A 23,228-nucleotide genomic window follows, 5' to 3' on the forward strand; every position below is an offset into this window, starting at 1 on the left:
GTAGTTGTAAAGTCCGCATGCGATAAAACAATTCAAGTGGCTCAGAGACAACTTCAGGCCCGGGTATCATCTAAACCCCGCTCGCCATCCCCAAATATACGAGCGAAGAAACAGTCATAACTAGTCCACATACCCGAGAAAACGGAATTGGCCAGAGCCACTAGCCATGGTGGACTACGACCATCAGGACCGGCGCATATCCTGGATAATGACATGGTCAAAATCAAAGAAGGCGCCCACAGAACTAGGAAGATCGCCTTCCCAATCTTCTGGTGCATAGTTGTGATACGATAAGGCTTGATCTGTGCGAGATATTCCTGATATGAAACAGGCAAATCATGTTCCGCAGCGCCGGTCTTGATCAGCCCAAGGTAGCGGGCAGAGGGCTGAGCGTAATTAGGATCCGGCCGGAAATGCAAGCAGACGGTATACCACCATGACGGCTTTGGACCACTAGGTAGCGGCACGACATCGTCTTTCTGAGATAGCAGTTTCAAGCGGGCATTGTCCGCAGCTGGTGAAAGCAGAGTGCGTGCCTTGAAAGCTGGTGTGCTGGGGTAATCCGGTACGGGGTCGGAGGGGTTGTACGAAGGAGGGAAGGGATGACAATCGATGACACGGTCAAGATATCCACGACCACCGCCCTCCGTGGCGATGATCTTCGCGTAGTCGGCTAGCGTGACTTCGTAAACAACTCCGACTAGAGGTTTGTGCCATTGACGCTTATCACAGGTCGAGGCTACCTCCACCTGCCGTGTTCGAGTTATGAGCACAGCCTTCTCTGACAGATACTCACTGTCCAACAAATCCGTCTCATCGTCTTGAAGTTCAGTCTCGTTGTCTTGGAGTTCGGTCTCGTCGTCTGTTGGAGGAGAGATGTCTCTGTATTGTGTGCCTGCGAAACAGGGCTCTGCATACGGTACTCCCGGTAGATCGAAGGTGAGACGGAGTTCGGGGACTAACACAGAAATCTGCGACAGCGGTTTTATGCCGCGCATTCCGCGGAAAGTCTTGGAAGCTAAGTTTGACCCGTACGCGAGGTAGAGGACTGTCTCATCCCTGGCGACGGTTTCTGACACACCAATCCCGTGTTCCTGCTGCGTGGAAATCTTCTCAGGCAGAGTCTCATCTTGATCGAGGGAAGCGGCGACACATGATGATCGACGGCGGTCAACGTTCGTTCTAGGAATAGGGTCGATCTCTAGTTTGACATCAGGCTTAGCAAAGATAGCGGGAAGAAGGCCTCGAAGTCGGTCTAGCGGCTGGGTTGCGCTAAACCGGCATTGAGAAGCTGGCGCATCTTCGGCTCGTGGCGGTTGTGTCATTTTGTAGATTTATAACGCAATCTAAGGCGTATGAACATGAGGCGACCTTTTGAAGGCTTCTCAGCCGTACCCATCAGCGAACCAAACCTCGGGACCTCATGGCGATTATTAATCGACTACGGATCGCGGATCTTACACGGGCCGATCGGATCTAAATTGAAGCATCATAGCCCATCAACGTATATTAGACATCTGTTGGCCCGATTCAATATGTCCTCAACGAGAATTTTTCCTTTGTACTCCGTGCTCATGACAACGTGGTGTGTTTAAAATACTAAGGCCACTGATACAATATGGAATAAATTATCGTTGAATGAATTGTGCTGGGCGCTTCGCACGATCATCCTGAGAGTTAGGTGAAGTTGCAGATAAGATCTGATCTGAGTATGTAATATGGGGCTACTCCGTGTATGGGGAAGCAAAAGTGCTTTGCATACTTGTAATTTTCGATATGTGACAACAGCCTGAGATAAAAATAGAACACTTTTGTATTCCTCGGAATCCAAGTCAATCTCAACATTTTTAGATAAACTTCAGGGACAGAAAATGCACTACGTTCTTCCAAGGACTACGAATATACTAGTCCTCAAAATATCTATATGTGATGGGACCAGCATAGGCTTACCTAGAGCAAAACTAGCTATCTTGGTCATATCTGCAAATGGACCTTTTGATTATCCATAATTGATTGTCATGACCTAGAGCTAGGTATGTATAAAATAGTAGGTAGGATACGCGAGGCTATAGTCGAGGTATCATGTGATTCATGCCATATGCTGGAACTGGGCTTAGTTCAGCATCCTCATCAGCTAGACAGCTCTGGAGAGTACACTGTCCTTCACACCTCATCTTCGTGTTTTGATCTCAAGTGTATGACGATAGCAATTATGAAGCCTGCTCGGGGCTCGTCTACACCAATTGATCCAGCCAAAGGGAGCAAGGCGACTGCCAATGACAGAGCAACTTCGGGATATGGCCTCACAGACCCAGGTCGCCAAAGGGCAAAAACCCTTCGGTCCCAGCCTTCGGAGTCGAAGATTGTTCGATTGAAGCTCACAAAACCCAGGCCACCCAAAGCCAATCCCCAAGAAGTGGACTGGGATGAAGACCTCCGTCCTACACCCGATGAGAAAGTGGAGAATGAAGGGACCCATGGAGGAACATCCGTTACCGATACAGACCCAAACAGACCGAAGATAGTCGGCAAAAACACAGGAAGTAAGCGAGCAATGCCGTCAAAGCCACAAACAACCTCTGCAAAACGCAGGAAATCGAACAACAGGAGGATCGCTACTAGCAAAGAGGGCGATACCAGAGGACCACAATTGCCACTGGTAACGATTAATTCAAGCACTTTGCCTCCTGAAGCCCCTCTGGGTCATAGTGGGCCTTCTGATATGAGTCCATTGAGCGGCAAAAGCAAGGATTATGCCGCGAAGCGCAATGGAAATGTGCCCAAAGCTTCGCACCAGCCTTCGCCGCCAACAAATGATCACAACAAGCATGGGAATAGGAGTCAAGGGGGTGTGATCGTCGAGACAAGAAGTTGCACATCGGTGACAACTGAGTCATCATCGGAGCTCGAATATCATGGCAAAGGGCCATCCCGTACTTCAAAAGTCAGCATCCTAGAGCATCGGGCACAGTCCAACGGACAAAAAAACAAAGGCAAAGCTTTTCATGTGACTTCCGAATTATCCTTGAGTTCCGACGTCGATACTAAAGGACCGACTAATTCAAAGGTCACCATTCTGGAGTCAAGGGCACTTCCGAAGGGACGAAGCAGCCAGACCAAGCCGCGTCATGACAAGAGTCATCCCAAACATCGTGGTAGAGCAGAGAGTGTTGGCAACAAGCTGATGCTTGCGCTCCACGGAACAGAGCCTTCTCAGAATGAACCAGCCAATGATCCAGCTGTACCTCTCATCATCTCATCTGATCCAGTACAACCCGAGGAATATCCACAAAAGCAGCAGTTCGACCCAATGCCGACCGACACAGCTTTGGAACCTCCGGAACCTCCAAAGCTTGAAAGCGTACTGGACAGAGCGATTCCAGTTGAAGTGTACCAACACGAAACCGATCTGAAAACCGTCAATCCAGCATTGATCACCAGAACACTTCCGTCCAAGGAAGAGCAGATACTACAACGGGGAGATGACGCATCCTTCTGGCAGGCCCTGGGTGATGACAGGATGTCCAGTATAGCGAGCTCTTCCGAATTTGAAATCGGCAGAGGCCTGATGGATGAGGGCCCGTCAATCCTTGATTATCACATGGAAATGGAACATATCCCCGGATTTGCAACGTTGCAACCCATAAGATCTGGACCAACCACCTCTTCGCATGTCACTAACATCTGCGAAAGCCCCGCAAATAGCTCTTTGGGCACTTCAAATGCAGGAAAATTCGATGATCTCACAGTAGGACAGATAGAGGAACGTGGGATCAGCCATACTCCGGAGTCTCGAAAGCCTCTTCTCACCAATGAATCCCCAATAGGACTGAGTTCAGCGTCTCCTCAGGCCCCAAAATCAGCCCCAAAGACTAGCATTGTTGACAGCAACGGTAGTCCTCGACTCATGCCTCAGTCAGCCAAGAGCATGGTTGCGCTCCAGTTTGATCTGGGTGGTGAAAGGCACCACGAAGAAACAACCAGCGACACCGATACCAGTCCAAGTGAATACGATCGAGACTCATGCAGTATTTCCATCGAAACTAAATATGAGGGGGCCATGTGGTCTAAGTTCCAACGAGATATGTTCTTGGAATATGGGATCCAAACGGAGAACCTGGCGAGCTCTCACCCCTGGCCACCGAATTCGTACAAAAAGCAACAGCGCTCGTTTCCTCAGGAGGATACTGCTGATGGGGACAACACCGAGAAAAACTCGACGACTAGTTCAAGTTCTTCACAGCGAACGATCGACGAGAGAGCTTTAGGGGGTGCTCCTTCAACGAATCATGGGCTTGACCAATCGTTCCGAACAGATGTATCGGGGTCAACACAGCCGGTTTCCAAGTCGCACAAATCCTCTACGACGGGCGATCATGACGATATGGAATGGATATCAACCTTGCAAGTGGCCCAAAAAGACGCACACCACCTGCTTCAGGAAACCAATTCGGTTAGTACAAAACTCTTTATGTGAATGGAATCGCGTTAACTGGGATGTAGCATTTGTCCACTCAGCTCGCAGCAGAAAAGGCCACTATCAGCCGAGTCCTCGAAATCTATCGAGAGGGGTGTAGTCGGATCCTTGACGATTTGTTCCAAGCACAAGAAGCACGAATGCAGCTCTATCGGCAGCAAATGCAATCTGTCAAGGAACAACATGCAGATATTTGTCGAGACCTGGTTCGTGGACTACAGGAGCTCGACCGTCGGGTGCAACAAGGGCCAGTCTGACAGGGGGCGAATTCCAAAAGCTACATATATTATTTCGGTGAGACCAAGCTGGTCAAGATTGCATGCAGGTCGGACTCTTTATACCAATTATTATTATATCAAATATGTTTTAATCCACAATTTCTTTATAAATGGGATCGCCGTGATTGGAACTTCAGCGCCGGGCGAAATTCACCGACGATCACGTGGAAATTGTTATACTCTGAGCTTTTTGACTCATTCAAGGGCTGTTTTTTATTATTTTTCGATTTTGTTTAGGAATTGTTACTCTTCTTACTACCTACACATACTCGATTACTCCCAATTGTCCTTGAAAATCTGCCCTCCCATCTTCCCTTTTGCCCCTCTGCCTCCGATGTCGGTCAGTTAAACCCCTCCTCTTAAATTTCACACTCTGACGTCGCCAATTGCACAGTTCTTCATTGATAACCCTAATGTGGGTAACCACAATCATTTGGAAGACTCCCGCAGTAAGTTTGGTCTTTTGTTTTAGAAAAAAAAAACAATTCGTCTCTAAACAGCTTTAGTTCTCGGCTACAACCCTCTCACCCCGCCCAATCTCCTCCAACATGAGATCGCATTGACCGAGACCTCACGAAAGACCGTACTTGATGGACGCAATGAAGCCGTCGCAATTGTCCATGGCACAGATGAGCGCCAGCGTATGATGGTAGTGATTGGACCCTGCTCCATCCACGACCCGGAAATGGCCCTCGAATACTGCGATCGCCTAATGAAGATGAAAGCGAAGTACGCCGACGATCTGCTCATTGTGATGCGCTCGTACCTCGAGAAGCCACGCACAACCGTCGGCTGGAAGGGCCTGATCAACGACCCCGATATCGACAACAGCTTCAAGATCAACAAGGGTCTCCGCGTATCACGCCAGCTGTTCGTCGACCTGACCAACAAGGGCATGCCCATCGCCAGCGAGATGCTCGACACAATCTCCCCCAGTTCTTGGCTGACTGTTTGTCCGTTGGTGCCGTTGGTGCTCGTACCACCGAGTCCCAGGTCCACCGTGAGCTTTCCTCCGGTCTGTCTTTCCCCGTTGGATTCAAGAATGGCACCGACGGTTCGCTCGATGTCGCAGTCGATGCTATTGGCTCCGTCAAGCACCCCCACCACTTCCTGTCCGTCACAAAGCCCGGTGTTGTCTCCATTGTTGGAACCGTTGGTAACCCTGATTGCTTTGTTATCCTTCGCGGAGGCAAGAAGGGTCCCAACTACGATGCTGCCAGCATCGCCGATGCCAAGGCCAAGCTTAGTGCCAAGGGCATGCGTCCCCGTCTTATGGTTGACTGCAGCCACGGTAACTCTGAGAAGAACCACAAGAACCAGCCCAAGGTCGCTGCTGTGCTTGCTGAGCAACTCGCTGCTGGTGAGGAAGCTATTATGGGTGTTATGATTGAGAGTAACATCAATGAGGGTGAGTGGTTTGAAGATTTGATGTGTAATAAGCTGTTTATACTGACTCGTGCTAGGCAACCAGAAGGTCCCCGCAGAGGGCAAGGCCGGTCTCAAGTACGGTGTCAGTATCACAGATGCTTGCATCAACTGGGAGGACACCGAGTCAGTATTGGAGACCCTGGCTCAGGGTGTTCGCGCTCGTCGCGAGAAATCGGAAGCGAAATAAGCTGTGTTCGGATATTCAAGTTAAATTACAACGGGGCATGTATCAAGCGTATCAAAGTGGATCAAAAGTTCAATGATTTTATTTCAGCCTTGAAGCTCAACGTGTTCCAACTTAGGGCAATTTTGCTACAGCGAAGATCACACTTACATCGTACAAGAATACTTGGCCGTGTGAGGTCTTTTCAATGGTTTAGATAATCCGTTTAGATGTATTCAAGATACTTTTTTTTCCCCTTCCTATAACAACATAGGTAGATGGCCGAAAGAAGGTGGGAAGGGCTTTGTGATAAAACGGCCTTTTCATGTCCATATAACCTTTGATGCTCATAGGGTTTCGGCATTTATAGTGGGGATATGGGGCCAACCTTGATTAGCCCTATGCCGTCATAAGGGTCCACGGCTATATACTTTGAAGTCGATTGAGCCTAAAAGGCTTATATATCTTGGCTGGATGATCTTCGCGGGAAATACAAAAAGATGGATCATATTTGCTATGGAGATATCTTGAAAATCTTGGTTATGCATACAATGAAGTTTCTTCCTGACCACCAGCGTAGATTCAAGTCAGTTCCCATCAGAGGAATTTCGATTAGAGAAGTTCACATCAGTCAGGCCCCTCATCCTGATCTCTCGAGGCATGCTTGCTGGAAGCTCATCGAGCCCAGCGAACGGCCAAGGGAACCAGTAAGCAACGTTGTCTTCCCACATCGCATGCTTCAACATGAAACCAGTTGTGCAGTCAGAATATCGAGAAAACAGATTGTACCCCCTCCTGAGACAGAACAGAAGCATTGCTTCCCGCTTAACCAAGTAGGGGTAGTGAACATGGACCTGTATGCCCAGAGCACTGAGCTCATCCTCATTATACTCATGCAGTCCTTCGTAGGAAAAAGTTCGAAGAGAAGGATGGGAGCCATACTCTTTGTGTCTCATAAAGCGTTCTAACGCCCCAAGTGCTGTCATTTCAAACGCCATCAGCTCTGAGTTTTGCCAGAGATCGGACGTTATGTGAAGGGCTTCGAGAGTCAATGGCAGTACATCGCGAAGCTCGTAGGCCGTTGTACCCCAACCGATGAGAAAATTGAGTGGCAAAGATGCCGTTTTCAACTGGGAAAACCTCTTCAACATGCCACGAAAGGGCTTACCATCTTCACCTGACACACGCAGACGGAAGTTTGTTAGACAACATGGGAGAAGCTCCACGCTGATAGAAAGATGCTTGATCGTTTGGCTCGAAGTTTCCAAAGAATGAAGGAAGCACCCAGGCCGCTTGAGGAACTCGATTGTTGCCCGGCATTTATAAGCCATGCCCACGTGCAAGGACTCCAGATACGGCAACCGAGACAGCAGTATGGCGATGTTCTCGGGTAAGACAGGCGTCTTGGCAATAACCAGACTGCGCAGGTTTGAGAATCCCAAGGATGTTCTCGGAATCCGCCCCGAAAAGACACAAATTCCCTCCACACTATGAAGCCATATTTCGAGAATTCTTAAGGAAGGAAGGTAGAACCAGGGGATGAATTGGTAGGCCTTCCTAGGATCGATACTTTCGCGGAACTCTGTGAGAGGCAAATTGCTTCCATAGTCGGCCATCTCTAATTTTGAGAACTGAGTTAAAATGCCAGGAGGTGCGTTGCCGAAGAGAGAATGATGCAACACTTCCCCGGGGAAGCCCCCTTCAAGGATGAATGAAAAGTCCAGTCGAAGGCTGCGAAGATTGTGAAGTTGTGAGATCAGCATTGTGGCATAGACATAAGCATCTCCATCATTGATTCGTTGAATCAGTTTGGTATCGAGGTTTGCCGGGAATCTTGCGTCTCGAACTACCTTCCGAGCCCATCTTAAAGTGGGCCTAAACTCTAGCATTGTCTTGGTCCAGTCAAGCTTCCCTTGAGGGATGGAAATGTTTCTGTTGGATTCCACGTTCCACCATACGAAACTGATATTCCAGATGTAGCAAGCCAACTCTGGTCGATCGTAGATAGTCCGGAGAAGACACAGGATTTTGTGGACTTGCGGATGCTGCCAGTCCCAGTGAATTGATCGATAGAGAAAAGGCTCAGTTGAGGCACGAGCGTCGTGGGAAACTTGCGACAGGCTGTTCAAATCATCTTTTGGCAGACACTCCAGTATCTGGAACCAGCAGTCTCGAGGAAGGTTGGCGAGGGGGGTTGAAGCCATTATCGTCGATTTTGTACAAGAAAGCTAGGCAAGGGTGGTTAGGATAGTCAATCAACCCATGGATTTCAACTTACTGCGGTAAACGACGTGGAGTTTGCAAAGAAAATGACCTCAGGACACCGAGAGGTGAACAGAGTGGAAGAAAGGACAGAATGGATGGAAAAGAGGGAACGGAGAATGGAAGGCAGATGAAAAGTGAACGAAGCGAGGGAGAGAAGAGGAAGATGACAAGAGACCAGAGACAAGAGACGAAAGAGGAAGGAAGCCAAAAGTCAGGATGGACGCCCTGGACATCTGAGAGTACTTTGTTCACATCATTATATTAATACAAAGGAATCTTGAAATCTATGATACAAGCTGCAAAAGATGATCGCCGAACCGATGGGTGATGTATATCGTGAACACCAGCAGCACAGGGCTTGACCCCATCCACTCCAGAATATCGACCAGCACCATAACCCACGAACTCATTCAATTCCTCGAACTTCCTTTTCCTCGAAAGACCAAGATTTCTCTGAAAAAGACCAAGATCCTCCACCCCCCCATCGGAACTAACACCAAAAGACCGAGTGGGAGCATCACCAGTATCAACATCCAAGATTGTACCTTTGCCATCCTTCCCAAAAGCCCAAACCCTGACTCCACCCTCAGAAGACTGCAAAGCAAGCTCAACGGTCCCCTTGACAGATCCGATCTCCTTGCCATAGATTTTAAACGGCCACATCATAGCCGTGGGCCGATAAGAGACAGACAAAACGAACTCCCACTCCCCGTTCTGATTTTGCACTAGACTCTCACGCTGCTTGCGGGTCCGCTCTGAGTCAACGTACCAGGCCGGTGCCAGATCGCTGTCGCCCATTACCCCATCGGCTTGGCGTTCACGCTCTTTGCGGATCATGTTGAATACGTCCAAGGGAATCGAGTACAACACGAGGCGGTCATCGTAGGCCGCGACAACACGAAGACCCCATCGGAGGTCGGAGCCTGCGGTGAAGGTTGTCGGAATTGGGAGATCTTTTGGAGGCGGGATTGTGTTGGAGAGTGATGGGGATGGCGGTGGTGTCTTGATCTGTCGGTTTTGGGTGTTTGAGAAAGGTGGCGGAACGCACACGAATGCACGCGTGAGGCTTGTTGGCCCGCCGATAGGAGCATCGGTGCCAATGCATAATAAGCTCGTGCGTGGCTCGATGAACATGATATGAAAGCCATCGTTGATGGGAACGGCACGATAGTGGTGGCAGTGTGTTGCGCGGATGAGACTGCGGGATGGGGCATGGGGAATACGGCGGCGATTGAAAGACTGAATATCTGCAAGGAAATGGAATTGATTGTGTTTTGGTGATGATGCCGAGAAGGATGAAGATGAAGGGGAGGGTGAAGGTGGGCATTTGCATTCATGGACACCCGGTCCGGATAGTGAGGAAATGAGACGTAGCTCGCTGGGTGTTTCTGGACTACTTGGGAGGAAATGAAGGATCTCGGAGGGTTGAGGGACGGTAAAGTATCTGCGTTGTTCATTGCGCTTTGTTTCGTTCACGCTGTGGATTTCGATGCCCGCAGCACAGCCGAAGGCGACGACTGACTGACCGGGACAGAGAGCAACTGTTCGGGGTGGGTTGTCTACTGTGCAGACATTGTAGAAGAAGTGGCGGGATAAGGTGGCCGTTTTGCCATTAGAAAGAGGTCCCTTGGTCGCTGAAACTTTGGCCCAAGCCATATCCAAGTTGCAGATCATGCCAACGCGGTTAGAAAGCAGTGCAGCGATGGTAAAATGGGGCTTGCTGGTGTCTATGACAGCCGAGAGAACATCGAACGGACATGAGATTCGCGAGACTAGCGACAAGTCCACATTGCTGAAGTCTTTGGCCGATGTTGGCATTGATTTCCGACCCAAAAGAGCATAAAGATAAATCATGCAGCCAGTTGTCACGAGCAAGTAGTTGCTGCAGCTGCTAGTGCTGAAAGTTGAAACTGGCCCTTTGCCTTCTATCTGCAAAAATGGCTGGAGTCGAATGCGGGATTTTCTTCCTGTAGAACCAGATAGACCTGAAAAGTCTACCACAGCAGTAGTCAGAAAGCCCGGCTTCTCGACATTCAACTTTCGCCCCGAAAGGAGACATTCTGTCGCAAAGCGGCGGCTCATTCTCCAGACCTCGCTCTCATCTAATCGGGAGATGCGTGGCGTTTTGCGGTCTTGCAGCCATGCATCCCACCACCCTGCCCTTTTCAGCATATCTTCAAGCAACTTGTGGCTCAGGCTAGTCCGCATCCACAGTGAGCATGTCCGCCGGGCGTTGTCGAAGTCCCGCGGTGTCAACATGGAGAAAATCTCTAGTAGGATCTCTGCTGGTGCAATATTTGCAGCGGAAGGGGACGAGCTGCCCGTGGAACTGCATTTTGAGAGATGTCGACGCTGGGATATGTATCCTGCCCCAGACTTCTTCGAAACTGGGGGTATTGAGCTTGTTGAGCTTTGTTTCGTATAAATGATGGATGCATTTATGGGCATCTGACAGACATATTCTTGGCTCGAAGACCGCAGCGTAGGCATGATGATAGACCTCTAGCACAGGCGATGACCCAATATTCACTACTAGATCTCAATCAATTCCAGAACATTGCTTGGAAACCAGATGTTGGATGGAATTGTATGAACGTGTCGACGGCAATTCGATTGATTGGCACCCAGAACAAAAGTGCTTCGACACCTGAGCATAAACCAAGTAGCACGATTCACAATAGTACTTGAATGATGCGAAGAGCCGGAGAAAAATTATCTCTCCACACCTAAGTCTATACAGCACTCAACGTCCCGATGCACCGTCTAGAACATGTAAGCCCACTGATCTGCAATCTCTCGAGCCCGAACATCCAGTCATTTTGTTTCAAGAAAGGTCACTCACTTTGAAGAAAAAGTTAATCCACCACGATACCAAGGTTGAAAGTGTGTGCTAAGTGCAAGGTTGTATCGGCTTCACGTCTGAAAGCGGTGCGGGATCTCTGATACGATAAAAATGAAACCCGAGAGATTCGAGGGCGAGGCAAGGGCTGAATTGTTTAATTAAATACTGCACCTCACCACTTTCAGAATCAATAAAATTTGCCATCTCTATCACAACGACCGGTAGAAAGGAGTGTAGGGCACCGATACACCACGCGGAAATCAGTGGAGCACGTCAAGAGACCCATTTCGGCCCATTTAGGTAGGTGCTTAGTATAAGGTCAATGCACCAGGGCATTCTCCATGGAACACACCTGCCCGTGGACTTGCAGGGTTTTAGGGTTTGATGATTCATGGATTCGACGATCGAGCTTAACTTTGTGCGACTCTTGTTTCCACTTGGATCCATGGTTCAATCCCATTCAAGGTACCGTAGCAGCCCAGTTACAACAGCAACCTTTAGAACTTGATATCAATCGGCACTGACATTCCTGAGGATCTCGGAAAGAGAATTAAGGAATGCTCCCCGATGCAGCCCATGGCTTGGCACTCGAACCTCACCGCTTACATGCATAATGTCTCGAATCGTGTGATGATGACAATGAGACAACACCAAGATCCTTGAACGAATATTTAGTTCAACATATCCCACATTCCTCAACGCCCAAGGATGGTTTGTTTTGTCTCTGTTCTTTTTTTTTTGTACTGTTTCATCTCCTCACCGCAAGAGACAACTGTACCATCCCCCACTGCTCAGGAATGTGGCCCGACCATGTGGACCCTAGGGATTCCAGAAGACGGTGATTCCGTATGTGTTCGAGGTATGTCTGCGCTGTTAGATTGAGCCCATTAACAGATTTAATGATCACTTGCAAAGGAGCCTTATTGGACAGATGCTATATTGATTACAATTGTGATGTGAACCCCTAGCAGAATGATGCCACAGGTCGCCTCGTCGAAGGCAATCCGTTCGACACACTTTTTTTCCTCCCGAACAATCGTATCTAATTGCATTCAGATAATATTTCTGGATTCGCTAGGAAGGAACCTTGGGCGTTCAGCTCTTCCGCTGTTCCCTCGGTCAGACCACTGACTTCGTGCCCAGACACTGCCACGTTTCCCGCGGGCTTACTTTGGAACTGAGGAATGTGAGAAGCGAGTAAACCTAAGCGAACTTGATGTCTTCACCTAGGAATTCTAGATACGAGATGTGTCTCGGTGGGGGCCTGTGTTGTGCGTCCGAAAGGCAGCCGCTAACGCCTGGCGGGTAGATAAACCACGCTATTAGAAACGAAATCCAGAAATCTTATCAGTATCATACAAACTCTATATTCGACCTTGACATTGGACACTGAGACACAGAAATGAAAGAATTGGAAAAAAAAAACAGGTAACAAAATACAACTACTGCGCGGGAGGGGAATAGCGAGGGACAGGCGAGACGAGCCCGACAAAAGGAGAGCAACATGCCATGGATATCAAAAACATGAAAACATATCAAAACAAGACAAGTGAGATGCAAACGAGGTATCGAGGTCATAAAACATGATGGGTCAAAGACATACGCAGAAAAAAAGAATGTATAGACAAATGGCACAGTGTAGGCATGCGAACCTAAACGTTCGATGTCTGATGAGCCTCGAAGGCGGATGCACCATTTCCATTCCCTCGGGCGGCTGTGCGACCAGGAAGCCAGGCAGCATGCAACGGGACAATCAAGCTCGGGTTGACATACTTTTTCAGCCGCAGCTCGAGATCTTGTCCGCCAATGCGTATCGGAAGGCTATCGCGATCTAGGCCTGATGGCGGTGAGAGGGTCGATGAAGGCGAAGGGGAAATGTCGCCACCTCCCGGCTGGTCTCGATTGATACTTTTGAGAGCAATAAATTTCATCAAGGGCTCGTATGTACGACCAAACCAGTATGAGAACCAAACGGTGAAGCCTAGAAGTGGAACCAGGAGCAGCGACCGGGTGATGGCTCGGCGCAGAGCCAGAACGCCAATCATGGCCAGCTGGTGAACTACCAGCCCCACGAATACGCGGTTGCAAATCATCGGCCATGCACGGCCTGTGGAATGTTGTTGATGATCCATGGCATACAGCAGTTGGTATTTGTAGATAAATTTGCCGACTGTGAAGTAAATCAGGCCGAATAGGCAGATCAGCCACGAGCTTGGGAACACACTGTAAACCACGCAGATAACCAATATCAAGATGGTTTGGGGGATCGAAAAGCCGTAGCTGAACTTGGGAGGAGTTGATAGCTCCGCGTATTCCCGTGGCGTGCGGGCCGAGAGGAAGTGGAAGGGGTATAATGCGACACTTCCGAATTCGAGGAGTCGGAAGGGGAAAAGACCTAGACCCTGAAGAATCAACAGGTTGATGTAGAATGGAGCCAGGCCTTCGAGCGACTTGGCCAGTGCGAAGGCAATCGTTGTAGAATCTTTGAATGCATCCCGAAGATTCTCCCAGAACCCATAGAAACCACTCGCCGTTCCAAACACAGTGAACAGGAGGAACAAGTTGAAGAACGAGAAGAAGAAATTCTTCGAGATAATGGAAAGCTCAACATCACCACGTGACACCATTCCTTGGTTATTCGAGAGCCCTGCAAAGATGATCAGCGATTTGAGCAACTACATGAAGGGGGATGCTCAATGGAAAACTTACACTCATACACATAAGGCACAGCTACCGTCAATAGCGAGAATGCGAGAGTAGGCAAACCTGTCTGAACCAAGGACTTCATGATTGGATGCTCTTGTAAGAACTCTGCCAGCTGGGGGACAATCTTATGAAGGGTCTCCAACTCCAGCAATGAGGCAATAGGAACCAAGAGCACAGACCAAAATACGGTGAGGAATCCAATGACGATGGTAATGGACCACGACTGAAACATTCGTCGAGTACGAGACAGGTATGTGTTTTTCCAAATGACATCTGCCGGTGCCGGCGCAAGTCGAGCGAACATTTGCATTGGGTGTGGATCAAGGATTGCTTGAACAAGCATTTGAGACGCAGCGATTGACTCCATCGTCACGAAAGCAATCTCGGTAGTAAGGTATTCTTTCTCTCGGGCATTTTGGATATGTTCATCAATCCTCCGGAGTTTCTCCTCATAGTAATCGATTGCATCGATCATCCGGAAGCGAAGCTTGAATGAACCGTACCAGATGCGGACTTTGGGTCTTTCATTTGCATAACCCGAGACATGCTCATTCTCGTGTCCGGATAGAAGCCCGGACCGTTCATCGTCGGCGTCACGGGGTGGTCGGTTGGTCAGTGGCAATGTATCTCCATCCGTCTTAGGCCGCTTGTATCCCAGATGCTTTGTCCATGCTCTTTCGAGCTCACGGATGACTTTCATTCTCTCATCAATCAATTCGTCCAACTCGCGCCACTTCCGGCACACCGTGATACTCTCAACTTTGCCGACGCGCAGACCTTCCACAAATTCTTTGATCTGATCTTCGGTCCCCAAGTCTTGTGGGATACCAGACAAACGAATAGTGCGATCAGTGGTGCTGGTCTGATTCCCGAGATATGTTTGCCGAGTGCGGATGATTACTTTTGTCTCATCAAGAAGCATATAGATGGCCAAGCCACTGAAGACATATGCAAACAACACATAAATCCACAGATATGTGGGGTCTGTGACTGGCTTTTCCTTTTCAACTCCACCAATTGGAGCCATGGTCTTATTTTCGGGGACGTGATCCCAGCCAGGAACTCCATATTGGCCGGTGTATTTGTAGTGCATAGGAAGAATGATCGCAACAGCGAAGATAAAGACAGCTAAAAGAAATCTGATCGCGAATTTGAAGAAAGATAAAAACTACCCAGAGACTTAGGTTAGCAAGGGTCCATTGTCTGGCAGAGACGCCAAAGCATTCGAACATACCACATATGCATCCAGGCCTGCAGACTGCAACACTTCCTCTTCTGTAATCCGATGGAGAACGGGTATCCAACCGAAAAGAGTATCCGGAAGCTCAGGTAACCGAGAAGCAGCATTTCTTTGACGGCGTCGCGCAGCATACAACTCGGTCCATTTTGGTCGTAAGATCTAGAAGTGAACTAGTCAGCAGTGAACAAAACCCGAACCTGACAGTGACAGAGACACGTACACAGAATGTCAAAAAGGCACTGAGACCCAGCGCAGAGCTAATCACAAACTGCGTGTACAGATCGCGCTGCTCTCTCAGTTGATCTTCCCATCGCCTCTTGCTTCCGCCGTCGGGGCTGTCGGCAAGCAAGGTCAACACAGCAGAGGTCGCTGATGCCGTAAGAGACATGACTCTGTTTTATAAAATGTCTCCGCGCTCCAGGTTTCCGCGGGGGCTTCGGCGAGGGGCTTTCGGAGCTAGTGGTTCGTTAAGGGCATGCGGCAGTACCCCGTTGATCACCGAAATGATTGACGTCAGGAAGATGAGACAGTCAAGCGTTGGGGACGATTCGATTGCTATGTCTGTACTGCAAGTATTTGCTCGAATCCTTAGATTTGGCTTTCGAGAGGGGAATGTGAACAGTCGGTGAGTTTCCCCCTTTGTTTTTTTTGGCTTTCCATCAAGCCATCAATGACGGCTTCGCTCGGCGGCTACAGTTAGATGAGTCATCATTAATGCGCATAACCTCCAGAGCTCGTTGCATGAACTATATGGCAATGACAGCATTGTACATACACATTGACTAAATTGTAAAAAGATTATTTTAGATCATATAATTGAAGTGGCAATAAAGTTGATACGATGCAAATATGAATCCAGTTAAAATGCTTCCAAATAAAACGCTTAAAATTATCTCAAATGCATGATGTCTAATATGCGATCTGTTAAGGGGAAAACGCAATCAATCGTGTATCGTGTATCCAAAAGCGAAAAACAAATCTAAGAATGCTTCGATGCGTCATAGTAGAGGTCAAGCAGACATCCAGCAGACCAAGATTGGGTGGGTGACTATACTTTCTGTTAGCAACCTGTGCGAAAATAGATCAAAACGAAAGGAACTCACCGAATCATTACAGTGCTCCCCTCCCTTGTTCGATAATTCCGTTAGCCCCTTCCAGGGACTCTCTCGCAATGCCTTCTTGCAACCGTCAAGTCGTCGAGTGACTTGCTGGAAGCATTCAGTCCGTTCCTCAGGCGTCTTTCGGCGCAGTAGGTCGAAATGCAGTAGGGCACGGAGGAAATAACCACGTTGCCAGACCCACTCCGGACCTTGATGGTAGTTGCGACCCTTGGCAGTCGCAAAGTCATCAGAGTCATCGGAGTTGTTGTAGTATGGATGGTAGTTGAGATCGGATGGATCTAGTGTCGCCATGCCCACAGGACCCACGACTGCCGAGTCGGCAATCGATAGAGCGACGAGAGCCTTTGCAGGTGTGAATAAATCCGGAGCAACTGTCATTGCGATGGGGAAATTGGAACGGAGTTGGTAGTCTTCGTAGGGTTTGCCAGACTTGTACAAATCCTTGTAGATTCCTCGGCGGTTGACAATCTTCGCATCCACGTCGTATTGGCTATCTTCGCTGGGATCGAGCGGAACAAAGTAGCAACGCTCAAAGTTGTCCTTGATTTTGCGGGCCCACTCGGCAAAAGTAATATTCTTGCCATCGCCGATCTCCACGCCCTCATAGGGATACGCCTTGGATTCGTGGAGACGTGCCACCCACGCTAGAGCGCTGTAGGCAAGACCGGTGATTTCGATAGCGGCACCATCGCGGGGAGTACCAGGGAAGCCTTTGTTCCCAGCCTTAGTGCTTTCTCCCATCTTGTCTTGCCAAGTACCACAATTATCCTGGTTGCCACCGAAAATCAACCCCGTTTCCCAGTCGACCTTCACCTCGATCAGGAAACCCTCGGGCTTCATTTGACAATCAAGATCGGGACCAGCGTTGTATTCTCTGAACGACAAACCAGAGGCATGTCTTTGGAACACTTCCTGGACGCACTCCAGAAGAGTCGGAGACTGAGAGTATGCACGGGCATCATCGAAGGGGAACCAAGTATCTTCATAAGGCAAGAACCGTCTTGGGACCTTCTCTTGCAAGATATCAATGCCGTTGGGTGCCATTTCAATGAAGTCCTGGATACATTGCAGGAAGAACCAAACGGAATCCCGAGAATTGTATCTTGGTAACTTTCCGCTGCTCAGCAGATTAGGAATCATGCCATGCTTGAGTACACTAGCAAAAGCGATAATGTGCTCTTTAGCATCATCGAAGCGTTGTGTGCAAAGGAATAAACCACGGATGGAGATAAAGATATCTCTTCCCCAGCATCTAGTCCAATCAACTGCAAAATGAGGCAGCCCGGCTGCAAGACTGGGAACCATTTTGGTGGGCCACAAAGACGCGGATTTTACATAGCCAGTTTGTTGAACACTAACCATAGCCAGTTGATGAATGAATTCTTGGCCGTGCCGCACATTGTCTCCAAGGAGGTGAATACCTCTCTTCCATGCAGCATTGTATGCAACCTGTAGAATGATTGCGAAATACCTCGGGAAGAGGAAGTTCGGCAGATTGCGGACAGTGTCAAACTTCTCACGAAGCCATGCGGCAGGCTTTTCCAAGGCAATATATCCTTCCTTAGAAGCCGCCTTCTCCATGCGACCAATGATGTAATCCAAAGCCCATTGGCCCTCTCGTAGGTGATCGCAGAGTGGGTGGCCAAGTTGGTTATACTTGATGATGTCCTCAAGTACACTCCACCAGCCCTGAAGACCAGCATAGACCATAGGACCATGCTTCGGAATGGTATAAATGCCATCCTGGCCGTCGCTAGAGTCTCTCTCCTCAGCTTCGCACCGGTATAGCACAAAATTTAGATCAACCAAGCTGAGCTCAGAGAATGCTTCGTCCGCACCATTCGTAAGGTTGTTTTCAAATCCGTCGTCATCATCTGCGCCGGGAATCCATGTTTCGAAAAGAGCAATAGACCCAGGGACAAGAGAGTCCAATACGGTGATTTTGACTTCTTTGTCGGTTTGCTCGATCTTGGTGCCTTCAACGTCGCGTGTGTGGCTGGGAAGACCCTTCAAGTATTTGTCATCGGCCAGCACCTCTGCCTTTGCACCTTCGCTGGCATCAACCTCAAGCTGCCACGATCCGATATGCTTGGCACTTGTACCGGCAATATGAGTGGGGGGCAGAATTGCGCCACTTTCATTGCCAGGGAATGCAGTATGAGCGACCAAGAAGATACCTTTTCTGGTCTTGGGGTGGACTCTATGGACAGTAATGTACTCACCGTCGTGATGGATGTGAGTTTCGCTGTAGCCTTCAACTCCCATCATAGTGTGCAGCGCATTCAGGAGCTTCTTGACACCACCAATCCCACCTTCTCCAGATCCGACAGCCAGACTCTCAGAATCAGAGGAATATGAGGTGTATTGTCGAGTCTCGTGGACAAGGTCGATGAGTTTTGGATACACCTCGTCGTAGCCCATCACACTTCCAGTCGCGGAAGCACACATTGCCACAAGGGCAGCGTTGGGAAGGGTGTCCCTGGCGTCGCGCTTCTGAGCAGGGACTTCATTGTCATGGGTACAGTCCATGAACAAGGCTGGCACTGGACAGGGCCGGATATGAGTGAACTTTTCCTCCCCGTTGCCAGACCTAGCTGACGCAATGGCATGACTACTCCCGGAAGAAGGCAAATCCATCTCGAAGCTACCTATCGGCTGACCGCCATGACGGTGAACGAGGCGACTCAGTTCTTCTGTGCTCCAGGCCTGCATGGCCTCGCGAATCAGAGCATTGATACCCAAACGTTTGACGAAGACATAGTCGGCCTCCTCCGAGCCCGTAAAGAGTTCCGCAAACACGGTCAACTCAGGCCGGACTTTGCGGGCTTCGTCTAGCAAATATTCTGCAACTACTAGCGGTGTCGAATGACAATTATCAATTCGGAAACCAGTGAAGTATTTGGCCATAAGGCGGGTATACTGTGCCATAAAGTCCCAGAGGAAGGGACTATCTTCGGGGGAGGATCCGTATCGAAGCTTTACGCAATCACCCCACACAATAACTTCGCGGCGCAGATAGGCCCTGGAATCCGGCCCGGCATTATCCTTCATAGCATCGGCATTCCAGATCCAACCGTTATTGACTAAAGCGAGGGCGTTGGGGTCGTGTTTCTTCGTGACATCATTGAGAGGGAGACGGGTAAAGTAAGTCTCAATCAATGGATTTTCCTTGGTGACAGGACCCATCTTCGGACCATGATCCTCGATTCTGAGATACTTGATGCGATTGAACAATTGATCCATAATAACATCAACGTCTGTATCATACTCCTTGTAGAATGGCAAATTGGCCTCGTCAAGGAGCTTGGTCAAGTGGCCTTCAACTTCGGTGAGGTTGGTATGCGCCTCATTGTAATCCCCATAAAGTACATTTAAAGCAACTGCTCCAAACTTTGGGTCGACAGCACGGCCAAATCGTCCGAGAACCTGCTTGGCGGTTGGAATTCCAAGCTCGCGAAGAACGTTGGCTTGTTGCGTGAGCGACCAGTTTTTGAATTGCTGCATCTCGTCCCGTTCAACAAGCGCAGGATCGATATTCGCGTTGACCCATTCGTCCATGATTTTCTTAGCGTTACTCTTCACATCGAGAACGTAAAATTCCCATAGACGAGTGCCGTCAATGACTTGCTTGCGCGCCGCGTTCATGACTGTTACCAGGTCTTCCTCGGTTTTAAAGTCTGTCGGAAGGCCTAAATCTTGAAGGCTATCGCCAAATTTCAAAAGAGCCGAGTCCAGCTCGAAGGCTGACTCCAGCCACGGTGCAGTCTCGACACTGTATCCAGACTCGGGATGTTCCTCCAGCCACTTGCTATTATTAGCTGTGTGGTTCCAGACCACATCAGTCAATGTGAGAAGACCGTAGTCTTTCTCCATCTTCGCGACCAATGAAGCGACATCAGCTTCTCCATTAGGGAAAAAGGCGCTGTCAAATGCCAGTTGATCAAAAATACTATAGGGAGAGTTGGACGAGCCACGCTGCATGAGGGGTGTGAAATGGACCATGTTGTAGTTCCGCTGACCAATTCCACGGAGGTGTCTCTCCCAGTCCGTCGGATATTGACCCATGAACTTTGAGATCACCGAGAAAATAGAGAGGGCATTCAGCGGCAAGTCTTTCCCCTGAAGGGTTAGTTTGGGCGACACATCAATATAGTGAACAGGCGTCTGAGTCGGCTTTGGAGGAGACACATCCTCGACTGAGAACTCTGGCAGCGGAGAAAATGTTGTGTAGAAAGCAAATGCTCCCGCGAATGTCACGGGGATATCGATCTGAATGTTCTCATTGAAGTTGGGCTCCAGTCTACTTCTGTTTAGCGACCGCCCTGAACTTGAACAACATATAACAAAGCAATGGAAAGACATACCTGAACTCGCGGAACGAGGAACGTTCGAAAGACTTTCCTTCCTCGGGGATATTCACCCAGAGACTGCCCTGTCGGCAGATGGAGCTCGTTCCTTCGATGATGAATCGAAGCACGTATCCAGATTTTGGCGGAGGAGGCAGGTAAATGTACCCACCGGGTACGTCTGGAGAGCCGTCATCCTTCAAAGGAAGCAAGTAAACCTGACGTGGGGAGGCCATTGGGTTAACGATTGAATCAATTCGGATGGAAGCTCAGAGGCTGTGAGAGTATAGGAGAATCTAGGGCGATTCACCCTACTTTCACTGCGATAGTGAAGAGCACAGAAAGGTGAGAGAATATTTAAGGAGAAAAAAAAAAAGCCGAAAAGCAAGGAAGTTTGGGCACAGAGGACCTAGCGTTCCCCTCATATGTTCCTGGAGAAAGCCTAGACCGCGCGGGGAATGACATCATACATTTTCCTTGGTATTTTAAGATATCAACATATCAGCATATCATTGTATACATCCAACAGTCTGAACTCCAATGTCTAGTAATCCACATGCAATTCATAAATACAGGCCATGAAATGTCTAAAAAATCTCCAATATCCAATCCCGGTCCTAATTATAATCGTGCAGCAGTGAACTGAGCGGTATTATCGTTGGATTTTTGTGGTGCAGAAGTCGGGGTTCGGGTCTGAGGGGGGCTAGAAGGAAACGAAATGTTTTGATAAGTAAACCAAATATAGAAGCAAAAGATTAGTAGGGATTTTTTTTCTTTACCGCTCAATGTAAGAAGGAATTTCATCGACCTTCATGGTTCCCTCCAAAACTCCTGTGCAACGTTAGCTTGGATCGAGGGGTCACATGGCAGGGGATACGGGGTAACACTTACGGAAAACAGCAGTGAACAGAGGGAACTCATCCTCCATGCCCTGGTTCTTCAGGAAGCTGTTAACTTCCATAGCAGTCAGGGTACCCTGCAACTTCTGGCCATTGAGCTCAGTCTTCTCGATCTCCTCAATAGGCAGGTTACGCTGAACGCTGTACATGGCACAGCGGAAGTTACGACCACCGCTGGAGCTGGTGATCAAGTCTGCCACACCGGCACTCTCATCGGTGAAGGTGCGGTTGTCAATAGTGGCACTGAAGAACGTGTCTCCGAACTTGACCATCTCCATCAGGCCCACGCGCATGATAGCCGCCTTGGCGTTATCACCCCATCCCATGCCGACAACCCAGCCAGCAGCTATAGCAACAACGTTCTTAAGAGCGCCACTGATAGAGACACCGGCAACATCGTTGACAACACGCACGTGGAAGTAAGGGCGGTGGAAGAGGGACTTGAGCACGGAATGGTCGACAGGAGGGTATGCTGACGGCAGGGCCTGCAACTTAACCTCCGAGATTTGACCCGTGGTGTCCTTGTGCTGGAACTCGACCAAGTCGGTTGTGGAGGAAGAAGGCGACCGCTGGGGGGTGGGGACCTGAGAGTCCATGTGTGGGGGATCGTAGGCGACACTGGTCTCGGACCACTTCTCTTGGGCGACCTCATTGGCGATGTTTGCACCAGACAGTGCACCACAATAGATGCCAAGAATTCTGCCAATTGTCTCGGAGAAGAGGTGGATACCTGTTGAGTTGACATCCACACCCTTGATGCAAGAGATGCCGCGGGCGTAGGGGAGGATCTTGCCCTTGATTTGTTCGCAGGTCTTGATAATGAACTGATGGGGCAGGTTGAAGATGAGGAGTGTGCTGTCCTTCACCGCATCCTCTAGGGACGGGTTGGCGTGCAGGTTGGCTGGCAACTGGATTCCTGGGAGGTACTTCACGTTCTCGTGGACATTGTTAATCACCTCAGTCAATTTCTGAGGGCCGGGGTTCGAGGCATTGTAGTGCTTAGAAGTCTTTGGAATCTCGACACTCTCCTCAAATACCCACATCTCTACCTTCTCTTCGAAGAGTTCGGGGTTGCTGGACGCATTTTCGGCAACGATCTTAGCGATGGCACAGCCCCTATTAAGAAACACTATTAGCACAAAATCCACCGTAGTCTTTCTGGGAGATCAATACCAATTACCGGAGCCCACCACTGTGATCTTGTGCTTGCGCTGATAAGGACCGAGAGAACCCATAATGTTTGTAGAAGAGACAATTGTTCTGCGAGAAAAGGGGCCGGAGAAGGTGGATTTAAGAGGCAAAGAATAACTCGGCGGGGGCAAAGGTGGACTTATGAATCGGGTCTGGAACCGGGCTGACCGAGGTAGAAATATGGTAGAGTGAGGAACGCAAATCCGACGTAGGTTGAGGCGTATATCCATACAAGTTATCGTGTTGGGACCTCGTGTCAAATTTTCCGAGAT

The 23,228-nt window shown here is 49.2% G+C and overlaps 8 protein-coding genes across 8 annotated transcripts; 2 read left to right on the forward strand and 6 right to left on the reverse strand.

Annotated features, from left to right (window-relative positions):
- Positions 1-53: 53 nt before the first annotated feature.
- N7500_004016 (uncharacterized protein) lies at positions 54-1,325 on the reverse strand (the record flags this gene model as incomplete). The annotated part of the gene is made up of 1 exon (XM_056675162.1): positions 54-1,325. One exon carries the CDS (start codon positions 1,323-1,325, stop codon positions 54-56), a length of 1,272 nt encoding a protein of 423 aa, XP_056535687.1.
- Positions 1,326-2,212: 887 nt separating this feature from the next.
- On the forward strand, positions 2,213-4,734 carry N7500_004017 (uncharacterized protein; the record flags this gene model as incomplete). The annotated part of the gene is made up of 2 exons (XM_056675163.1): positions 2,213-4,453; positions 4,519-4,734. The coding sequence occupies 2 exons, from the start codon at positions 2,213-2,215 to the stop codon at positions 4,732-4,734; spliced, it is 2,457 nt and encodes an 818-aa protein (XP_056535688.1).
- Positions 4,735-5,089: 355 nt separating this feature from the next.
- On the forward strand, positions 5,090-6,370 carry N7500_004018 (3-deoxy-7-phosphoheptulonate synthase; the record flags this gene model as incomplete). The annotated part of the gene is made up of 5 exons (XM_056675164.1): positions 5,090-5,095; positions 5,150-5,204; positions 5,262-5,704; positions 5,749-6,163; positions 6,219-6,370. The coding sequence occupies 5 exons, from the start codon at positions 5,090-5,092 to the stop codon at positions 6,368-6,370; spliced, it is 1,071 nt and encodes a 356-aa protein (XP_056535689.1).
- A 563-nt stretch (positions 6,371-6,933) lies between these two features.
- N7500_004019 (F-box protein) lies at positions 6,934-8,550 on the reverse strand (the record flags this gene model as incomplete). Its single annotated transcript, XM_056675165.1, has 1 exon — positions 6,934-8,550. The coding sequence occupies one exon, from the start codon at positions 8,548-8,550 to the stop codon at positions 6,934-6,936; it is 1,617 nt and encodes a 538-aa protein (XP_056535690.1).
- Positions 8,551-8,872: 322 nt separating this feature from the next.
- N7500_004020 (F-box protein) lies at positions 8,873-11,101 on the reverse strand (the record flags this gene model as incomplete). The annotated part of the gene is made up of 1 exon (XM_056675166.1): positions 8,873-11,101. The coding sequence occupies one exon, from the start codon at positions 11,099-11,101 to the stop codon at positions 8,873-8,875; it is 2,229 nt and encodes a 742-aa protein (XP_056535691.1).
- Positions 11,102-13,105: 2,004 nt separating this feature from the next.
- N7500_004021 (putative DUF221 domain protein) lies at positions 13,106-15,787 on the reverse strand (the record flags this gene model as incomplete). The annotated part of the gene is made up of 4 exons (XM_056675167.1): positions 13,106-14,100; positions 14,163-15,327; positions 15,394-15,558; positions 15,620-15,787. 4 exons carry the CDS (start codon positions 15,785-15,787, stop codon positions 13,106-13,108), a joined length of 2,493 nt encoding a protein of 830 aa, XP_056535692.1.
- A 591-nt stretch (positions 15,788-16,378) lies between these two features.
- N7500_004022 (putative glycogen debranching enzyme Gdb1) lies at positions 16,379-21,102 on the reverse strand (the record flags this gene model as incomplete). The annotated part of the gene is made up of 3 exons (XM_056675168.1): positions 16,379-16,447; positions 16,503-20,820; positions 20,885-21,102. The coding sequence occupies 3 exons, from the start codon at positions 21,100-21,102 to the stop codon at positions 16,379-16,381; spliced, it is 4,605 nt and encodes a 1,534-aa protein (XP_056535693.1).
- Positions 21,103-21,487: 385 nt separating this feature from the next.
- N7500_004023 (glycerol-3-phosphate dehydrogenase family protein) lies at positions 21,488-23,000 on the reverse strand (the record flags this gene model as incomplete). Its single annotated transcript, XM_056675169.1, has 4 exons — positions 21,488-21,569; positions 21,646-21,697; positions 21,758-22,881; positions 22,939-23,000. 4 exons carry the CDS (start codon positions 22,998-23,000, stop codon positions 21,488-21,490), a joined length of 1,320 nt encoding a protein of 439 aa, XP_056535694.1.
- Positions 23,001-23,228: the final 228 nt, after the last annotated feature.

The sequence above is a fragment of the Penicillium coprophilum genome, assembly GCF_028826855.1.
Source record: "Penicillium coprophilum strain IBT 35676 chromosome Unknown utg000002l_segment0_segment1, whole genome shotgun sequence".
Classification (NCBI taxonomy): domain Eukaryota; kingdom Fungi; phylum Ascomycota; class Eurotiomycetes; order Eurotiales; family Aspergillaceae; genus Penicillium; species Penicillium coprophilum.